Raw genomic sequence first — 20817 nt, 5'->3', positions numbered from 1 at the left:
TTTGTTAAAACCAATTAAGGGTAGAATGAGAATTTTAAAAAAATTGTAGGGGTATGAGGCTAACTGTAGGGGTATAAGGTAAAATTTTCCTTGTTGTGACATGTTAAACGGAAAGTTTTTTAAGTTGGTGTGGCCTCATAACGTGGGTTGATTGTCTTTGGAGAGTGAAAATGTTTGGGGTGTCGGTCATAAGAGGAGTAGGGAATAAATGCATATTATATATATATATATATATATATATATATATATATATATATATATATATATATATATATATATATATATATATATATATATATATATATATATATATATATATATATATATATATATATATATATATATATATATTATCATTAGGACATTTCAAAAGACTTTCAAACATGCGGCTCTAAGTTCGTAGGTTGGGGCGTGTCACCCCTTCTTTGGAGCTCATGTGCACTCAAGTGTTATTGCATTTTTTAAATTAAGATTTGACCATTGTCTTTCGCCTATCCATTTCATTTTAATCCAGATCATAGATTGGATCATATATTAACTTGCCATTCTTTGTTTATATAAAGATCACTTGGCTTTATGGATGAATTTTCGCTCCTATTTTCTATCTTTATCAAAACCTTATTTTCTCTCCTAAACATCTGGTAACCTTTGACTATGGTTCTTTTTCCTTATGTTGTAGTAGTGTATTTTCTGACTTATCATCAACCTTCCATTCCCTTTACTTTACACTGTTTCTTCCCCCAACTTTCCTCCAGGTAGCATTCCTAACGTTTACTCTTCTTTCGTCATTTTCATGGCTAATATAGATGATTAACCAATGGATTTATAGAGTAGTTCCAATGCTGGTGATTCTTCGTCATCTGTTAGGGATAGAAATCCCAAATAACTCGAATACTACTTCCCCGACCAATAATTGCCCTAACATGATTTCCTATCTAGAAATAACAGATTTGAAACAACCCGCATAACCGATAAAAACAAACGGTACTCCTAAAAAAGTCAAACCAACATTGAATGACAATTCAACCAAATGATCTCCATCCTATTTCAAATATGTTGCCACACTTTTTCCGTACTCTCTAATTTCACAATCCATAAGAAATTCCTAATTTCAACCAAATGATCTCCATCCTAATTTCAACCAAATGATCTCCATCCTATTTCAAAGGTGCTCGCATTAGGATACCATCGTCTTTACGACCTTTATCAATATCACCCCTTTTATAAAAAAAATGATACACATTGAAGAGATGTTGATTTTTATGGACAAATATATTGATCGGGTTGTAGATGTCAAGGATGAAGGAAACTGCAATTATCACATTGTTTCAACTTTGTTGGATAACAAAAAGGAGAATCATACACTTGTCTACCAACATCTTATCAAAGAATTAAAGGCACATGTGAAATCATACATAACACTATACAGAAAGACAAAAGAAGAACATTTCGATGAAATTCATACATCTCTTATTCCTTCTATTAGCATTCCAGCACTAATGAATTCATACATCTCTTATTTCTTCTATTAGCATTCCAACACAAATGAACAAATAAACGTGCTTATGAGAAATATGTCATCTTATAGCAAGTACATTCAATATTATAATCCGGATACATTTTGATGTGTTTTAATGTATATCTAACATTACTTGAATAAAAATTTGAAAGTTTATGCATAAAACAATTTGTCTGCTTATGTAATTGATGACTATGAATTTCAAAATCCAGACAAACCGTATTTATTGTTGTTATTTCATACGTAAATGGTCACTCCAAAATTCAATATCCGGAAAAACACTTACACTTATTTGTTCTAAATTGTATTCAGATTTCTAAATCTAAAATGTCATCTAAGACAGGATAGCTTTTGCATGATCTTTATTTATCAAAAACTTATATAAATATGTCTCTTATGTAGATGTAGCTATCAAAAATACCATAAAATGTATCAATATTGGTATCTTGCATTTGAGTACTTCAACGATGCCTCTTATTAATTTAGAACATAAGGGTGGTTAAGAAGGGTGGTTAAGACTGAATATTGTTCACTCTCGATTGATAACAAATGATGGGTAAAATTCAACAACTTTGAGATGAAGAAGAATGAAGATTTAAGAATAATGTGGACTATATTTCACCATCACGAAACAAGGGGTTTAATAAAAGTGGATGTGACATTAGCAAAATCAATCGTCGATATTCTAAAGATGTTAAAACGTCTCAACCATCTCTATATCATGAAATCTGATGTTAAATTTTGTGCATGTGATAACAAATATTTATATTAATTACGTTTTATTGCTTCTAATTTTCTAATAAAAGGGTATATTCAGAATTTTAAAATCCGGAATTTCTTAGGATGAGTTTGTGTTAAGTGTCTTCTCTACGTCTAAGAACAGGCTATATTCCGGAGTTTAAAATCCTGAATTTGCTGTGTTTCATGGGAATGTATTCGGAGTACGGCCGGACTTTAAAATCTAAAATCTAAGAGTACTTTTAGAATTCCGGAGTTTAAAATCCAGAATTGTTTTATCTCGAGCCCGGCCGGACTAAAATGTAAGACTATTTTTAGAATTTCGCCAAGTTGCGTGAATAATACATGGGGGAATGAGTAATACCATAAGTGAATGCTCTTTCATGCGTTCTAATATTAGAATTGATTTTTCAGGCTGCTAATACACATTCCTATTTATCCAAACCAGAATAGCTAGTTAGAATATGATAAAAAGGACCTAGAACCATTATGTTGTGTATGCTCATGGTTAAAAGCTTCAAGCCTGAGTGGTTGATTTACACATAAAACGTTATAGTTGTAATTGGAGCAATGCATTGAGCTTGTGAGCTGAATTGCATGGCGTTATGAGTAGAGTTAGTCATTCCAATTCATCTATGTTTTGACAATGACCAATGCAACACCTACTGTTAAACAATCAGATCTTAAGAACGGTTTTGATACCTATTACGTGGCTGTCAATATCGGATTACACCTGAAGGAACAAATCATTTGGCGTTGCATGCTAACTAGCTAAGCTAAAACGCCAAAACACATGATGTGAGGCAATAGTATTCTTAAATAGATTTGACTGGATCTTTGAACTAGTTAATAAAATCAACTCAAGTCTGCAAAGTTGGATTATTGAGGTTAGGTTTGGTTCAACACCCTATTTGATTCTGTTTATTTTGACTTTCTGAATATGCCTAGATAAGAGTTTAAGATGTTAGCCAAAATTTAAAACATCTATTTACTATGAGAATGTATAAAGTTGCATTACATGCATATAGTTGCATTATAGTGCAGAGATATACAAATATGAGTTCGTGAACACAGATCTATAACCTATAACCTGGACCAAGATGATCCTGAGCTTATAACAGCAGACAATGAAGATATTGTCTAAGAAATTAAACAGAGAATTATACGCACAATTTCAGTAGAACAGAACCCGCAACCGCATCAATTGCTTGATTCAAATAAACAATCAAGAACTAAAATGACAAGGCTCATCTATATCAACAGCAATTACCATTTCCAACAAACTGTAGAGAGAGAATGGCAGAACAAGAAACCAAAAATAATAGTAATAAAATTATACAGGTCCGCACGAGCTCTTATGTAGGTTAGCATTTTTCCTCTAAACAAGAAAAAAGACAATTGAGATAATGTAATTGAAAGAAGTACGTCAAAGATGAATTAGAAATCTATCATCAGTGTAACCATTTCCAATCAATTTTATTACCCTGACAAAGAAAGTGATTGTAAACATACAAAACTAACTTAGCACATCACCAGCAAACAATGGATTGAGCAAAACGCCAAGATGCCGAGGGAAACGGCAAAACAAAAGAATTCCATTTCTACGCTGATGTTCCTGATAAAAGTTACCAAAAAATACAGAATCAGACTACAACACTCTTCATTCCTGAGGCAACCCCTCTTCAATTTCACTCCACTGGTCACTGTTTTCAGCAAACTTCTCCTTGATTTCCTTAATAATCTCTTTAGCATCATCAACCTTTGAAACACCAACAAGCCCATTCACAAGCTTTTTCATTGTAGTAAAATTCGGAACCCAACCTTTACCAATACACTCCTTAGCAATCTCCAAAGCAGACTCAAATTCCCCACTCTCGCACAGAAAATAAACCATCGTAAAATAACATTCACCATCAACCCTAAAACCTCTTTTCTTCATATCAGCAAACAGCCTCTTCGCCTCTTCAAGGTCCCCTTCCCTACAAAACCCATTAATCAAATGAGAATAACTAACCGAATTTGGCTTCCTCCCTCTCGTAATCATCCCTTGAAACAAAGCCTTCGCCTCAGAAGATCTCTTCAACTTACACAAACTCTGAATCCTAACATTATATGTACTAAGACCCGGATACAGCTTATACCTTTCCTCCATCAAATTCAACAACTTTCCAACTTCCTCAAACTTCTTCTCATTATAAAACCCACCAATCGAATTATTAATCGTAGTTGCATTAGGTTTAACAGAATTTTTATCCATTTCATCTAAAATCGAGAAAACAGAACTAGTCGAACCAGATTCAGCAAAAGACTTAATGACCAAATTATACGTATCAACATTAGGTTGAATGGAATAAATTTTAGGAAACTCAAGGTAAATTCGCGTTACCTCTTTGTGATTCTTAGCAATGAGCGAAGCAAGAATCAACGCATTGAGCGATTTCACCGTCGGAACAATGTTGAGATTCTCACGCATGAACTTGAAAGTGCCGAGAGCTTGGTTAATCATGTTGGCTTGACCATAGAGAACGATAGCATGAGAGACAAAGCGTTCGTTGCGAAGGTCGGAGCGAGTTTGGAGAAGCTCGTCGATGAATTGACGGAGTGCGTCGAAGTGTTTTGCGGCGGTGAGTTTGGATGCGGCGCGGGAGAGAGCGAGGCGGTCGAGGTGAGATTCAGGAGTTAGAGATGCGGCGCGGCAGATTTCGAGGATTGTTTCGGGATTGGTTTCGGATTTGAGGAGACGGAGGGCGGATCTTGTTTTTTCCTTTGAGGTTAGGGGGGTTGAGGAGTTTGGAGAGAGGATTGTGGAGTAGTGGCGGAAGGCGTGGCGGAGACGAGACGCCATTGATGAAGTTGAAGGTGGAAAAAGGGGATTAGGGTTTTGCAGTGGAAAATGGTGGAGATGAAGGTTTTAGAGAAAAGAAGGAAGTGTGAGAAATGAAAATGCGAAAGTGAAGATGTAGAAAACGCTGCGTTTGTTAAAAAAAAGTGTTGGGAAAAAATTATGAACCTGACGTGAATCGAACACGCAACCTTCTGATCTGGAGTCAGACGCGCTACCATTGCGCCACAGATCCATTTATTATATTTATGCATTGTAATATTAATATAGTATAGTAGAGTCTATTTATTTTATATTTCAAATCAAAATCAACTGTGAAGATCGTTAATAATATTCGTAGAATAAAATAAAATAACTCTCAAACAGAATTGGTTTAGTACGATTTTAATGTAGCATTCTTCAACAAAACAAAATGAACTAATGTAAACATAAATAAATGAATAAATTGCAAGTAAAATGATAGCTTAAAAAGTAAATTATTTTGTCTAAAAGGGGATTTGAAAGTGGTATTTCTAGACAAATTGTCATAACACTATCCAATTGGCCATCAACCTGGTCTACAACTTCAAACTCTAAATCGACTATATTAATGAATAATGTGTGTTTTATGGTCGTTGTAGGGTAAATGTTTAACGCATATGTTTTGTCTTATTTTTTATTTCACTAGGAGTTTAATCCATACAATGTTCTCTTTTCAATTGGGTTCCTTTAAATACAATCATTTTATTAATTCTAGCTTTAAAAAATAGAGCACGAGGCTTTGAGGTTGAATTATCAAACCTATGTATTTTTTATTAGTTTTGACACCATGGAGAAATTGTTTTTGATTTATGATTTAAATAATTTTCTTAAGAAACATTATTGAGTATTTTTTCAATTACAATTTGCTTTTAAAGATTATTATTTTAGAGAGTTTATCAAACTTTAGAATAATATGTGCGAGTTGAAAATTTTGAGAAATAAAGTGTAGAGAAATCTCATATTGATTAGAAAAGTGGATATTTGAACATTTATAAGTGAGAGAACTTACACACTTATTACATTAAAATTTTGGGTGAGTATGTGGTATTTCTCTCATAAGGTGTGTTACTCATAAAGAAAAACTATCAATGAAAAATGTTCTCTCATGTTGAACTTCCAAATTAATGTTCCAACAGTAGTATCAGAAGTCTTTGGTTCAAGTGATGGGTCAACTTCCTTGTATCGAAAGTCCTCCCCACATGATGTTGGATATGAGACATGTTTTGTTGAAAGAGTGTCAACAACGGTATACGTGCATTGTGGTAAACAAGTGTGAGTTGGAAATTTTGAAAAATAAAGTGTGGGAAAGTCTCACATTGATTAGAAAAATTGAGACTTAAGCATTTATAAGTGAGATAACTCATGCACATATCACCTTAAGATTTTATGTGAATATGAGGTATGTCTCTCACAAGATGTGTTGCTTATAAGGGGAAAAACCATGAAAAGTGGTTTAAATAAAAAATGTCCCCTCATGTTAAACCCTCAAATTTATGTTCCAACGTATTATCTATTTTTAGTTATGTTTCAACTCTACTTGTAATAGTATGCTTGAATTTATAGACATTATTTTGTCTCTAGAGTACGTCATTTTTATATTACCTTGCTCTCATACTTTATACATGAAATAACTAATTAGTAGCAGAGGTTACTTTCTTTAAGGGATTTGTGACTTGAGTGCGTAAAAGTTATACATACAATTTACAAACGATGAGCAAGCAAACTTTTCAAGTATAGTCAATAGTATATAGTTATGCATTAAAATATTCAAATATTTCCTGTTGTAATACAAGTGTGATCAAGTAGTTTCACATTGTTTGAAAAAGTGGAAGTTGGATGATATATAAGTTAGAGGATCCATAAATTTATTATAGGTTTTGAGTGAGTATGTGATGTTACTTTTGTTTATAAGGTTGCTCTTAACTTAATGTGAATGATTCCCTAGTGATCCATCATTTCTAATAAGTTGGAATTTTATATATGTATAAACATGTCTTAGTAAAAGGTATGTCATCACTCGAAGAAAACATGGATGATTGTGAGGCTAATAAATATGGTAAGAAAGTAAGAAATTATTTTTTGCACCACATGAATAGAAACACAAAAACTAAAATTGGTGCTCATGACCTATCATTTTTGTTAAAACAATAATCATTATGGATGATTAAAGAAATGAGAGTAAAAAACAATAAGCGTGATTAATATTTGTTAACACAATTTAGTCAATTATGCATACCTCTACGACTATATAGCAAGTATAGTTTTATTTTATATTTGTGATAAAATTAGGGTTTCAATGTTATAAGTAATATATATAATATTAAGACTTGGATTACAATAATACCCCTAGATAAATCAAGTTCTTCCTCAATTATGGAGTATATTTGACATCGTTCAATGTTTGTACACAACCATCATCAATGGCAACTTTAACTTGTCTCATTCCACTGATAGTATATATTTTATTATCACCCAAATGAAAAATCCAAATTTACATATCCTGAATGTAGTGAATCATTCCCGGTGCAACATTATATGGTAAGAAAAACCAGATTCAAGAGTTAACACATTTGTGCGCTTGTTAGGTGAAACATACAACATATTTGCTTCACTCCATAATCATTAATTTGAACCATGTTTATAGAACTAAATGTGCCATGCTTTATGTTTGGACAATATGTCTTCCAATCCCCAATGTGTTTGCAATTATAACACTTGGATGTTTTCTAATTCTTGGATTTAAACCTCTTTTTCTATAACTTGATTTACCTTTGTTCCGTCCACGATCTTGACCCTCTTTGACATATATACTGTCTTATTGAGTTCCTTTTTCTATACTTTGTCTCTTTTGAGAATGAGGTAAAAGTGTAACAATACTCACATCAAGACTGATAGTGTATTTCATGTAGGTAAGAGTAATCACCAAGTGGTCATAAAGAATCTGGTAATAAGCATATCAAGATAATTGTCTTATCTTTGTCATCGATCTTCACCTCAAGTCTCACCTGATTGGTGATTATGTTGTTGAAGACATTGACATGTTGTTGTAAATCAGATCTTTCATCATTACTAGAAATATATTGTTAAAAGTAATCCATATTCAAAAGTAGTATTGTTAATCAGAAGCTGAAGCTTCTGATCTGGCTGTTCCAGAAGCGGTGTTTAGCTTCTGGTTGTAGTATTAGTTTTGTTAAGCTTAACCTAGCTAGTGTAGGTTAGCATTTTTCACCTACGTAGCATTACTGTTCGTGTATATAAGCCAAATGTGTAACAAAAGGTAATCAATTGAGTTTCTCTAAAAAGTTAGTTAGATCTATTTTCTCTCTCTTCTCTCTCTCTCTCTCTCTCTCTCTCTCTCTCTCTCTCTCTCTCTCAATCTTCATCATCTTCATCTTCAACCTTGTGCACCACAAAGGATAAATAAGGAAATAAGTAAGAAGGGGTAATAAACTATAGGATTAAGGTAATTAAATAAGTTATAGTATTAGGAAACAGTAACTTACAAACTCCGTAATATTTTCGATAGTTCCTCGATGTTCATCACCCATGATTAGTAGAGACATTTTTCTGAATGCTTTTGAGTATCTGTTGCTGAAAAAGTGGGTAGGTTTAGCGCATGTCTTAGTTTGTTGATTTGTCACAAGTGTTTTGTGAAACTGACGATAATGAACAAGCTGAAGTCGATGTTGTTGACGAGGAAGAAGAAGAAGCTGAGATATTGGTTGATCAAATGGTGAACGATGAAATTGTCGACCACGAGCAAGAGCCATTACCAGATAGTCATGTTTATTGTCCACCTCAACACATGACAAGCTTGAACTTAGGTGCAGATGAACCATCGTCAGATATATTTCACAATCCGTATATGCAAACTCAATGATCATTAAAAGAGGGAGACAAATTTTGCACAAAAGAAGACTGTGTTAGAGTCATTAAAAAGTATTACATGAAATTATCAGTTGATTATAGGATCGATCGAACTAATGTAACAAGGTACAAGATCTTGTGTTGTAATGAGTTTTGTCTATTTCAATTGACAACATCTTTCCGGAAGAGGAGTGATTCTTGGGAAATAGGTTCTATGGGTCTAGCTCACACTTGCATAATGTCGCATCCTGCGAAAAATCAACCGGCGAGACTCAAAATAAAAACACACACAGAGCCGCCACTGCGCGTTATTTATCCCAAGATAGGGAAAGGAAACGCTCAGAGAAACCTGGAAAGAACATGGTCTCGCGACCAAAGAGAAAGGGTAAGGGAGTCGGTTACGCAAGGGGAAGGTATTAGCACCCCTCACGTCCGTCGTACTCGACGGGATCCACGTTCTAAGAAAAGAAAAGGTTGCTAAACATCACACACACACACAAGGGAACGCAGGTGGGGTTAAGAGGAACAAGCTCGATAAGGTATCGCACCTTATGCCTACATATCTTGTCTGGAACAAGAATCAGAGCCACTGTAGTTCGGCTTACGCACGCCAAACAACACAAAACATACAAACAAGCAAGGGTGGCAAACATGGAGCCCGACAACCACTAGATGGAATTACGTCGGCATCCGAACCAAAACACACTCAAAAGGGCAAACGTGGAGCCCGACAGCCAATCACTGGGCTTACGTCGGCATCCGAACCCAAACACACAGTCAGATAACAATTAAACACACGCAAAAAAGAAAAAGGTTGCCCGGAGTGGTCTCGCACGACCACCTGCCTACATACCTCGTCTGGAACGAGGATCAGGGCGATGTAGTTCCCCTGAAAGGGACTAAATTGCTAACCAGAAACCGGGGAAAGATACACAACTAGGGAGCTGAGACTCGAGCCTAATGTTGTCATGCATCGTTTACCCTAAGTTCAGTTTTCTATCCTACTTGCATAAGCAAACTACCCTAACCAGGAAAGAAGCTAGCACACAAGCATACAATCATATATCAAATGAGAACAAGCATCTCAAACAGATATCCACAGAGCACGCACTATAACCACACAAGGGGCTCAATCAAAGGGGTTTGACCGCCGAAGCGAGTCGTCTGTACATGGTTTTGATTTGCTCTTAACCTTGCCATTACGAGGCTAAGGTGAAGCAGATGAAGAGGTGAAGTGAGGATCAGACCTCACAGCTCATATCCCTAACCAGGGAGAGCTTCTGACAAATGAGCATGGGTCCAGAATAGGGGAACCCTTATATACTCGATGATTCTGACACAATGTGCACTGCACAGGATCTTGGGCTTTTGATCTCAATGCTACAACCATGTAATGGGAGCAAGGAGAAGACTCAACTGAATAGTGGGGGGTAGACTGCATACCCCTACCTTCCACCAATTGCCTTATTTAAAGGACTTTCACCTGCTTGGGCTTAAAAATAAACAACCACAATCATTGCCTCTTAAGGAGGACTTCAGACATTTATTTGCCCGGCCCGGTAACAGCCGGGTCTCCAGACTACATGAAGTCAAGAGGACTTACCTCAATGCGAGTTGCTTAAGCAACGCAAAGCAAAAGTTCACAAGGAACTGAGCAACTAAAGTACCTGGAAACAATCAAACACAGTTAGTACTCAGACAGACAAAACCAAACAGCAAGTGTTCAATCAATCAAACTATACAAAGCAATGCACAATAAAGCAAGCTCAAAGCCCAAGCCTAAGCTTCACCACCTGCAAAACAATGTTATGTTAGTGTACAAACATCAACAACATCAATTAAATTTAACCTGATTCATTCCCCATGTGCATTATGCTTTTGATCCTGAAAAATCAAGCAAATATTAGCAACAAGACCACTAGGCCAAGCCTAGGGTCCAAAAGCGAGAAAAAATTTAAAACAGCAAGGCATTCACCAACCAATCTCAAATTAACATCAAACAAGATCAAACATCATTGGTCTCATGTTTATATCATTCATCATGTTCAATTCATGCACAAAACAAGGCACATTGGTTCATATGAAGCACCAAGCATACAAACAAAGTATTGCATTCAAATCCATACCAAAACACATCCAAAAATTCTCAAATTAATTACACCTAAACAGGGGGTATTCAAGGTCTACCATGTCAAATTTGAGCTTAATTGGGCAAATGGAACCATGTCAATGAAAATCAACAAAAACAGACACAATTATAGGCTCCAAATCACAACATCAACACATGCTTCCACTTCAAAAAATCATAACTCAATGAAAACAAACAAGAAATGGATGAGACCAAAACAGGGAGGTCCTAACATGTGTCTACTACAAGCATATCAAATTTCATGATTATACAATACCATATGAAGATTTCCCAATCATTCTACCAACATGTATCATATAAGCTTGCACAATTGACCAACAGAAATGAAAAATCACAATCAAATTGAAAATGCAATGTAAAATTCCACAAAAATTCATAAAGCATCTTAACATGTTAACTAAGCATCATGCAAAATTTCACTTTATTTCAACAAGTATAGGTCACTCAAAAAAATCCTGCAAGTTGACATAATGAGGTGTGACACAAATTGTCACACCTAAGTTCCAAAATTTGCTGCTCAATGACCAGGTATCAAAAATTCATGAAATTTACATGGAAATGAGCATCAATCAGTCAAGAATCATCACAAAAATTTTCAAGAATTTATTTAACACTATGAGCATTTCATGAACCAAATGGTAAAAGTGTAGCAAAAATGGATACATGTGAAACAAGCCTATGCCAAATGGAATTTCTACCAAGCACAACTTTGACCAATAGGTCAAAAAAGTCCTAAAGTCAACAAGGAAGTCAACACAACAACTCTCACATTTTTAGGAATTTTCTACATTTTTCTATGATTTTTTAAAGGTGTTAGCAATTTTTTATGAATTAAAATGAAATTAATTAAATTAATTAAAATGCCAATGGCATTTTTGTAATTAAAGCTGGCGCGGGAGGGAAACACCGGATTTGAATTTTCAAACACATTTCTGGATCAAACGCGTTAACTGCTTCGTTCTCAACCAAACGTTTTTCCAGAATTTCAGAAAAATGATGAACACAAAATTTCAACGAAAATGGACATGCGAATAATCAATGGACTCGTCTCAACCTCTACAATCCAAATATGAACTCTATTTCAACCAATTCTTCCTATATCAAACGAATCGAATCACTTAGGGTTTGTGTTCATAATTTCAAATCGCGATTTCTTAAGCTACAGTCAACCATTTGCAAAACTAATTACATCACCATGATCTACGTAGCAAGCTCTATAAAACGCATATGAACATCGAGCAAAACATGATGATCGAAATTCGAAGGTACCTGGAATGGCAGTGTTAATCGCGTGGTTCTTTGTGCAAATCAACCTCAAACAGATGCGCCAACAGCTTCAGGAATTCGAGTGATGTGTTCAGAATCAATCGCTATGGCTTCTACTGCTCAAGCTTCGATTTCACCATTGATGGAGTGATATTGAACAACCGCGATTTCATACTCCTCTCCTTCCAAATTATCAAAATAGTTTGAGATGATGATTGTAGAAGTTCAATGCAAAAAGAATCTCGAAGATTGATTGAGAATTGATGATGAAATTTGGATTTGAAGGTTTTTGTGTTCTTGAGGGTTTGAGAGAATTTGATGAGTTCTTGATCCAACTTTGGGAAATGTGTGTTCTGTTATGATTAACAAGTGTTTTTGATTATATATGGTAGCTTAATCATCCACTAATCATGTTAATTAGCCAAATGCAATTGTAAGTGAAATGGCTAATTTTGCAAATGAGGGCAAAAGTGTAATTTCCATATACAGCTCATTGCCACCTGTTAACAGCTCATGCAACCTCCAAATACCATATGTGAGCTGTAGAAACTTGCCTCATGCTCATTGGTTGTGTAAATCTCAAAATCACCATGTGATACCATTTGTCCATTTTTAACCATTGCATTTTTCAAGCCAAATCTCAATTTACAAGGCCTATGCAAGAAATGATGATTCCAACACACTCTAAATTCCATTTATGAGGTGTAGAAAAAAGTCCCATCTCAAAATTCCAATTATTTCGAGAGTTGGACAATTTTGCCCCTGGTCCAATTCAACTGTCCAGTTGAAAAGTGACTTTTTGCCTTGGCCATTTTTGGACAAATCCAATTATGCACCCTCAAAGTACATGTCAAATGGAGTTTGTGCATATAAAGAACTTGCAATTTGGACAAAGCATGTGGAAATTATGGCCTCCTGATTACGGGTCATTTTTGAATTTCACTGAGCCATAATTTTCCAACCATACATTGGATTTTCAAGTTCTTGGACTTTTTGGAAAGGTGAGAACAAGATCTACAACTTTCATGTTGAACAAATTTTCATTTGAAGCTTCCTTGGACACGTGGTCTTGAGGTCCAAAACTTTCCATTTTTGGAAACTTCAGTTACAAGTCACTTTCTATTTTTAGCAGTTTTTGTCCTGACTTGACTTTCTTCATTTTTAAGCTTTGAGATGTCAAATAACACTTGTTCCAACATGAATGAAGTGTATCCAACTCATTTCCACCTCCGCATCCATCAGATCATGTACAGTTGACCACAGTTGACTTTTCAACTGACAGATGAATCTGGCAATGCACAGATCAAATTGAACCCCAATCTCCAACTGAAATGGCTCAAGGGTGCAACCCTAGCCTCAATAATCACCATATAATCACAAAATGAACCTCATAACCATCAGAAACCTCATCTCCTGATCCAGCCCTGATTGGCCCAATGCAGCTGATTAGGGTTGACCAGTGGTCAAAACCCTAATCTCAAGGAATCTTCTTCAACCACTAGATGACATCCAACCACGATGATGATGATGTATCATTGCAATCAAGATGAAGACCAACATCCATTGAGAATCATAAAACCCTAATTCACAGCCCAATCCCCAGATGGCCCATGATCAGTCAATAAATCCTAGGCTTGCACTTTGACTTCTCCATCTTCTGATCAAGACTTGGGAGAATGGCTTGCACAATGTAACCACATGATATGCAATATGCAATGCCTAATGACCTAAAAATGTAATGCAATATGTTAATGCTAGTCCCAAGAGAGGAGGGCAAATTTTGAGGTGTTACAGCTGCCCCTATTCAATCCACTGTGAACCTGTCGATACGAATAACCTCGGCTTTCGGATGATCAGGATGAAGAGTGATTGAATACCAAGAACAGACGAACAATTTGCACTCTGATGGGATAATAATTAACAACGCCTGTCAGCATCGGCGAAGAAACAATCTCGAAAGACGACCTGGATACCAAAATAAATGGTAACGCAGGGATAACCACGGCCTGATCACCACACATCCACTCGGGATTATCATCCTCTCCCTTTTTTTCTCTGCTTTTCTTGAACCCCGAAATTTTCTCTATTTTTTTTCATTTTCTTGAACCCCGAAAATTTCTCTGCTTCTTTTTCTTATTTTCTTGAACCCCGAACGTTTTTCCGCGCAAACGATCCTCGGACCTCTGCATTTGAACCCCGGAAAATGCCTCAGCACTCCCTTTCGCCAAAATAATGAACCCTGATCTCCCATTTGAACCCCAGTCGCCTGACGATAACTTGCGATCGCCAATATGAACCCCGTTCTCCAGAAAATGTCGCAACATCTCCTTTTCTCCATTTAAACCCCAGAATCGCGCTGATCGCGTAACGTCCTTTGATTTCATTTCCATCTCCGTCTGACGGAAACATTTCCTCCAATATCGCACTATTGGGGAACCTTGCTGATCTGACGTCATGATGCTAAACTCCTCAGAGTAACATCTTCACCATCTGGTGAAACCAAACCTTCAAGCGGTAACCACGGCTTGAGTCACGCTGAACGCGTCATGATGTTGAACTTATCCAAGTACCATCTTCACCATCCGGTGAAACCAAATATCAAGCGGTATCCACGGCTTGAGTCGCGCTGATCGCGTCACGATGTTGAACTTATCCAAGTAACATCTTCACCATCCGGTGAAACCAAATATCAAGCGGTATCCACGGCTTGAATCGCGCTGATCGCGTCACGATGTTGAACTTATCCAAGTAACATCTTCACCATCCGGTGAAACCAAATATCAAGCGGTATCCACGGCTTGAATCGCGCTGATCGCGTCACGATGTTGAACTTATCCAAGTAACATCTTCACCATCCGGTGAAACCAAATATCAAGCGGTATCCACGGCTTGAATCGCGCTGATCGCGTCACGATGTTGAACTTATCCAAGTAACATCTTCACCATCCGATGAAACTAAATATCAAGCGGTATCCACGGCTTGAATCGCGCTGATCGCGTCACGATGTTGAACTTATCCAAGTAACATCTTCTGATTTTATTTCCATCTCTGTCCGACGGAAAAACTCATCCAGTATCGTACTACTGGGGTACAACAAATCTCAAGCGGTAACCACGGCCCGAGTAACTGATACTTGCAATACTGATGATTTTCCAACTAGTGAAACCACTCCTCAAACGGTAATCACGGCTCGAGTAGCATCTTCACCCACTGGCAGAACCATATCTCAAACGGTAACCACGGCTTGAGACTAGCCTATGCTTGCAATGATGCATGATTGATTTTTCTGCGTAATGCTCCATAATTATGGAAATGCTACGCGATTATTTATTTTTTCTATGCAATATGATATGCTTATTTACATGATGAATGCATAAAAAATATCCCCCTCAAGGGACTCTTCTGGGAAGCACGAGACACTCTGCTGAGGAACTCGCCATTGCTCCAACTCCAACCTGCTGGGGAATAACACTGCTGCTGGGAAATAGGCAATCCTTGCTGGGGAAACCTCCTTTGTACCCAATCCGCTCGGGAATTTGCTGGGGATAAGAACCACCAATGCACTCTGTGGGGATACAACAATCTTTGACTTGCTGGGGATATACATCCCCACCTTGCTTGGAGAACCCTCACAGACACCTGGCAACTTCACTGGGGAAATGCCCACAGATACTCCGCTGGGGAAACAGCAACCTCCAGTCGTGACGACTGGGAAAGCATCGATCTGAAACCTGCTGGGGATAACCATTCTGACCCTGCTAGGGAAACGAAAGCTACTCCGCTGGGGACAACCCATGCAATCCCTAGGTAGAATCAACTCAGCTGGAGATGCAAACATCCGTCCGCTACGGAAACTTGTCCAATCCACTGGTAGGATGGACACTGTTGGAGATATATTTCTTTGAAAAAGACTCGCTCCACTCGGGGAACTGCTGGAGATATATGTCATTGAAACCCGCTCCACTCGGGGAACTGCTGGAGATATATGTCATTGAAACCTGCTCCACTCGGGGAGTAGCAACCTTCTGGCCTGGCTGCTGAGGAAACACCGTTTACCTGCCGGGGATAACCATCTTGACTCGGCTGGGGAAGTCCACAGACCTTGAGTCTGCTGGGGAGCTAGTCCTATGACTCTGCTTGGGGACTTAGCCGGGAAATGAGAAAAGTTGGTACAAAACACCCGTCGACTCGTCGAACCCTGGTATCCACCTCCCAATCTCGCATCGGCTTTCCACTTTTGAGAATTCCCAGACTCGTCTGGACCTTTTCTGTTCCATCATCTTGTATTCCAAATCGCTCCGCGCTTGACGGTAACGTACTCCTGGGAGCTATACAGAAATTTCAATCATCAGACTTTGAAGAGTCTTCTTGATTAATTCCAAAGATCGTCGGACGTCCCTCCGTCGTCTCTCCGTTCCTCCTTCGTCCTTGATCGAACCCTGCGGGGAATTACAAACTTTCAAACCTTCCGATTTTGAAGAGTCTTCTTGATTATCATCAAGGATCGTCGTACGCCGCAACGTCACTTCATCGTTCTCCATTCATTCATCCCTGAGCGAACTCTCTGGGGATCTATTACTAAAAGCTTCCACATCACAACCTGCAAGTGAGTGAAAATATCCAACAGTTCCTGCAAAACAGATCGTCAGACAAAACCGTGCCCCAGGCGTGTCAAGATTTCAACACTTGGGTCACTCAACCTTCCAAATAAGATTTCAAGCCTTCAATCTTATAAACATGCATTGGAAGGGACCTGTATGTATTAAAATGCAAGATTCTTTATCAAAAATATCTGGATGTTTTTGCAATCAAAGCGGTAATGAAAGACAAAAACAAAATTATTTGACTGAATATGCATTTTATTGACTGAAAAAGTGTGGCTCAAATGAGCAATACAAAGGAAGCAATTCCTGAAAAGAGGTAATTGCGCTCAAAAGGAAAAATCTATCCTAATGGCAATGTGAAACCCGTGATCTCATCGAGTTCCAACTCGGTTACACCCCATATGTCCTCAGACTCTCCATGCTTCTGCCTTCTGAACAAGACGATTCTGATTGATCCCTACCGGGTATTATCCATGATGCTTTAACCAAAGCACAAACGATCATGCTGGACGCAGTTGTTCGTTTCAATCCCTCTTTTGCCTGGACCGCCCTTTCGGGTTTTCAGTCCACCGGGATACCCTTTTTTGCCCAAGTCGCCTTCTCAGGTTTTCGACCTGCCGGGTGTACATTTTTTCATTTTATCCCTAATTTTTGCCCGAACCTTTCTTTCTGTTTTTGGTTCGCCGGGATGCCCATTTTTGCCTGGACTATTTTGTTCTTTTCGTCCAGCGGGTCTCTTTACACGAAGTATTTTTTAACTGCGTCCGCATTCACAGGGAATGGAAAATCCTCACCATCCATGGTCGCTAACAACAAGGCTCCTCCAGAGAAAACCTTCTTGACCACGAATGGACCTTCATAATTCGGCGTCCATTTGCCCCTACGATCGTTTTGAGGAGGAAGGATCCTTTTCAGCACCATATCACCTACGTGATATACCCGAGGTCGCACCTTTCTGTCAAAAGCACGCTTCATCCTTTGCTGGTATAATTGCCCATGACAGATGGCTGCTAGCCTCTTTTCCTCTATCAGGCTCAACTCTTCGTACCGGGTCCTTACCCATTCAGCCTCTTGCAATTTCACGTCCATCAGGACTCTCAGAGAGGGAATCTGAACTTCAACAGGTAATACAGCCTCCATACCAATGAGAACGGAGTTGCCCCAGTAGACACACCGAAGATCAATACCCAGGATACCAGTTTCCTACTCAGCCACACCGTCGTTGGTGTATTCAAACGTTATCCGGGCAACAAAATCTTATTCACCTTAACCTCCCCATCAGACATCGGAATCCGTTCGGATTCGGGGTCAGGCCCCTCCTCCGGGATCGGTTACTCTCAATCTTTCGATTTGAGTACCTCGAGATGTCCTCATCAGGGAACTCAAACTTCATCGGTTGATAATCCTCCACGGGTTACTGGGCGATGTAATCAGGCACTACACCCCTTGATTGCTTTCTGAGAGTATACTGATCAGTCAATATTCTTTTGCACTCTCACAACCCGTCCGGTCAATACTGGCTTCTCAAACCCATACTTGATCGGATCCATCTCGGAAATCCACAAAGTGGTATGAATCAGCATATACTGTCTCAGTCGGCGAGCAGCCTATGCCAAAGTACAGCAAGTTTTCTCGAACAGTGAATGTACTGTTTCACAGTCGGTAAACTTTTTGCTAAGGTAAATTGCATGCTCTTTTCGACAAGACGCGTCATGCTGACCCACTTCACCTCGTAGACCCCTCGAAGGCCGTCAAGTACAAGATTGACAATTGTTCATTCCACAAGAGGTATCAGAATCAGAGGTTCCTGCTACTTATTCCTTTATTTCTTTCAATGCCCCTTGGCAATCATTATTTCGCCTGACCGTTCGATTTTTTTTTTCAACAACTTGAATATAGGTTCGCACGTGGCTGTTAGATGAGATGTGAACCATGACAGGTAGTTCAATCTTTCTAAGAAACCACGAACCTCTCTTTTTTCTTTACCTCGGTTCAGGCATTTTTTTTTTTTTTTTTTTTTTTTTTTTTGCAGGATGAACCTCGATTCCTCCCTTACAATGAACCCCCAACAGCTTACCGGCCTGCACTCTGATAGTGCACTTACTTGAATTCAACCTCAGTTTGAATTGTCTCAACCGGTCAAACAGCTTGCCCCGGTCTGCCAGATGCCCATCTCTTGTCTGGGACTTTGCTATCATGTCATAGCATAGCATTCAACTTCATGATGAATCATATCATGAAACAAAGTCACCATGGCTCTCTGATACAGGCACTGGCGTTCTGCTTCTCCAAAGGACTGTCTTCTCTCCATGGTAGCTTGTGCACAACGACATCGGTATCCGTTCCTGGCATATCCTGACATGACCAGGCGAAGGTATCCACCTGCTCTTTCAACAAGGCTACCATTCTGCTCTCGACTCGCCTCTGAAGCGGCCTCATTTTCCTATTTCTTTCCTGACCTCGGCGGTGCTTGGATTCACAATCTCAATCCGCTCCGCGTGCGGCTGAATCACTTTCTCCTCTGGTTTTAACATCCTGCTTAATGCCAGCAGACCACAGTCTTCTTCGCCTTCTTCTTCAGCCTGATTGCTCGGTTTGTCGAAGTCATATGAGGTGTAACCAAATTGTTATCAACGAGATCCGGAGAATTATTTTTGAATTCGGGACGAGACAAATCAAAAAAGAAAAATGAAAACAAACATTGCCATTTTTATTTGTTTTTAAACTGCAAAAATAAAGGAAAAACAGGGAACACCGTTTTTTGACTGAAAAACATCCATTTATTAATGATGCAGAAATGCAAATTTAAACATGAGGTGGCCCTTACAATGGACCATTACGTTTCGGGCAAAACGTATGGCTTTCATGCAGATAAAATCAAAACAGAAATCATTACTCTTCAAGTAGAGTGACCGTGATGATCTGTTAAGCCTTCCAGCCTCCTGGTACGCACGGCTTTACCCAACCACTGAACTTGCAGTTACCATCAGTCTCTTCACCTACTACACAGGTGCGATCTGAATTTTCAGCAATTGCACCCACCATCGCCTGTCCATGCGCCGGCATGGGATTGGCATCAGCATTCAATGACAATGTAAAATTGAGGGCCTTGGAATCCACCAGGTCTTGGACTACGTGCTTAAAAGCTTTGCAGTCCTCTACACTGTGCCCGGGAGCACCCGAATGGAATTCACATTTGACATTTTCATCAAAATTGGCTGGCCTTTGATCAGGTCCCATAGGTGCCAAAGTCCTCAACTGTACCAGCCCCATATCTTTCAGCTTTTTCAATAGGACAGAGTATGTCACAGGCGGCCTGTCAAAATGCCGATCACTCATCCTCCTCCTGACTGGATGTCCTGCCCTCTGAGACCTCTGCTGAAATGGCTGACGCTGTTGTTGCTGTTGTGCAGGCTGATTGTCAGCAGGAATAGTTACCGCAGCGGTGTGCTGGTAGTAACGACCCCTACCGTGTCCTCTCTGGGCGTACACAGCACTCGATTCACCCTCATCCTTGTGCTGGTCATTACCAAAAGATTTCTTCGGTCCAGACGACGAAGCGTTTCCTTGCATGTTCCCCATCTTCAGCCAGTCTTCAATCCTCCTCACCTTTTCGGCAATTACTTTCTGCCCTAAGGCGAACTCTTGCATGACACTGATCAGCTCTCCCATCTTCTCTTTCAGTTCGAGGATGTCAGCGTTGGGAGGATCCATCAGTCTGGGAGTATTGCGCCTGGTGTAATATCTGTGAGGGCGTGTTGAGTGCAAAGGTACGGTTCTGCGAGCACGAGCAATGATTCCTGCAAAACA

General features: G+C 38.8%; 1 protein-coding gene and 1 non-coding gene across 2 annotated transcripts; both read right to left on the bottom strand.

Moving 5' to 3' along the window:
• Positions 1-3708: 3708 nt before the first annotated feature.
• On the bottom strand, positions 3709-5305 carry LOC127078263 (pentatricopeptide repeat-containing protein At1g61870, mitochondrial). Its single transcript, XM_051018773.1, has one exon. It carries the CDS (start codon positions 5100-5102, stop codon positions 3918-3920), a length of 1185 nt encoding a protein of 394 aa, XP_050874730.1. The 5' UTR covers positions 5103-5305; the 3' UTR covers positions 3709-3917.
• On the bottom strand, positions 5263-5334 carry TRNAW-CCA (transfer RNA tryptophan (anticodon CCA)). Its single transcript has one exon. It is a non-coding gene; the product is annotated as a tRNA-Trp (tRNA).
• Between the last annotated feature and the right edge of the window lie 15483 nt (positions 5335-20817).

Source organism: Lathyrus oleraceus, chromosome 1 (genome assembly GCF_024323335.1).
Source record: "Lathyrus oleraceus cultivar Zhongwan6 chromosome 1, CAAS_Psat_ZW6_1.0, whole genome shotgun sequence".
NCBI classification, from domain to species: Eukaryota; Viridiplantae; Streptophyta; class Magnoliopsida; order Fabales; family Fabaceae; genus Lathyrus; species Lathyrus oleraceus.
Note: the sequence above shows the minus strand (reverse complement) of the source record. Positions and strands in the feature narration are given on the sequence as shown.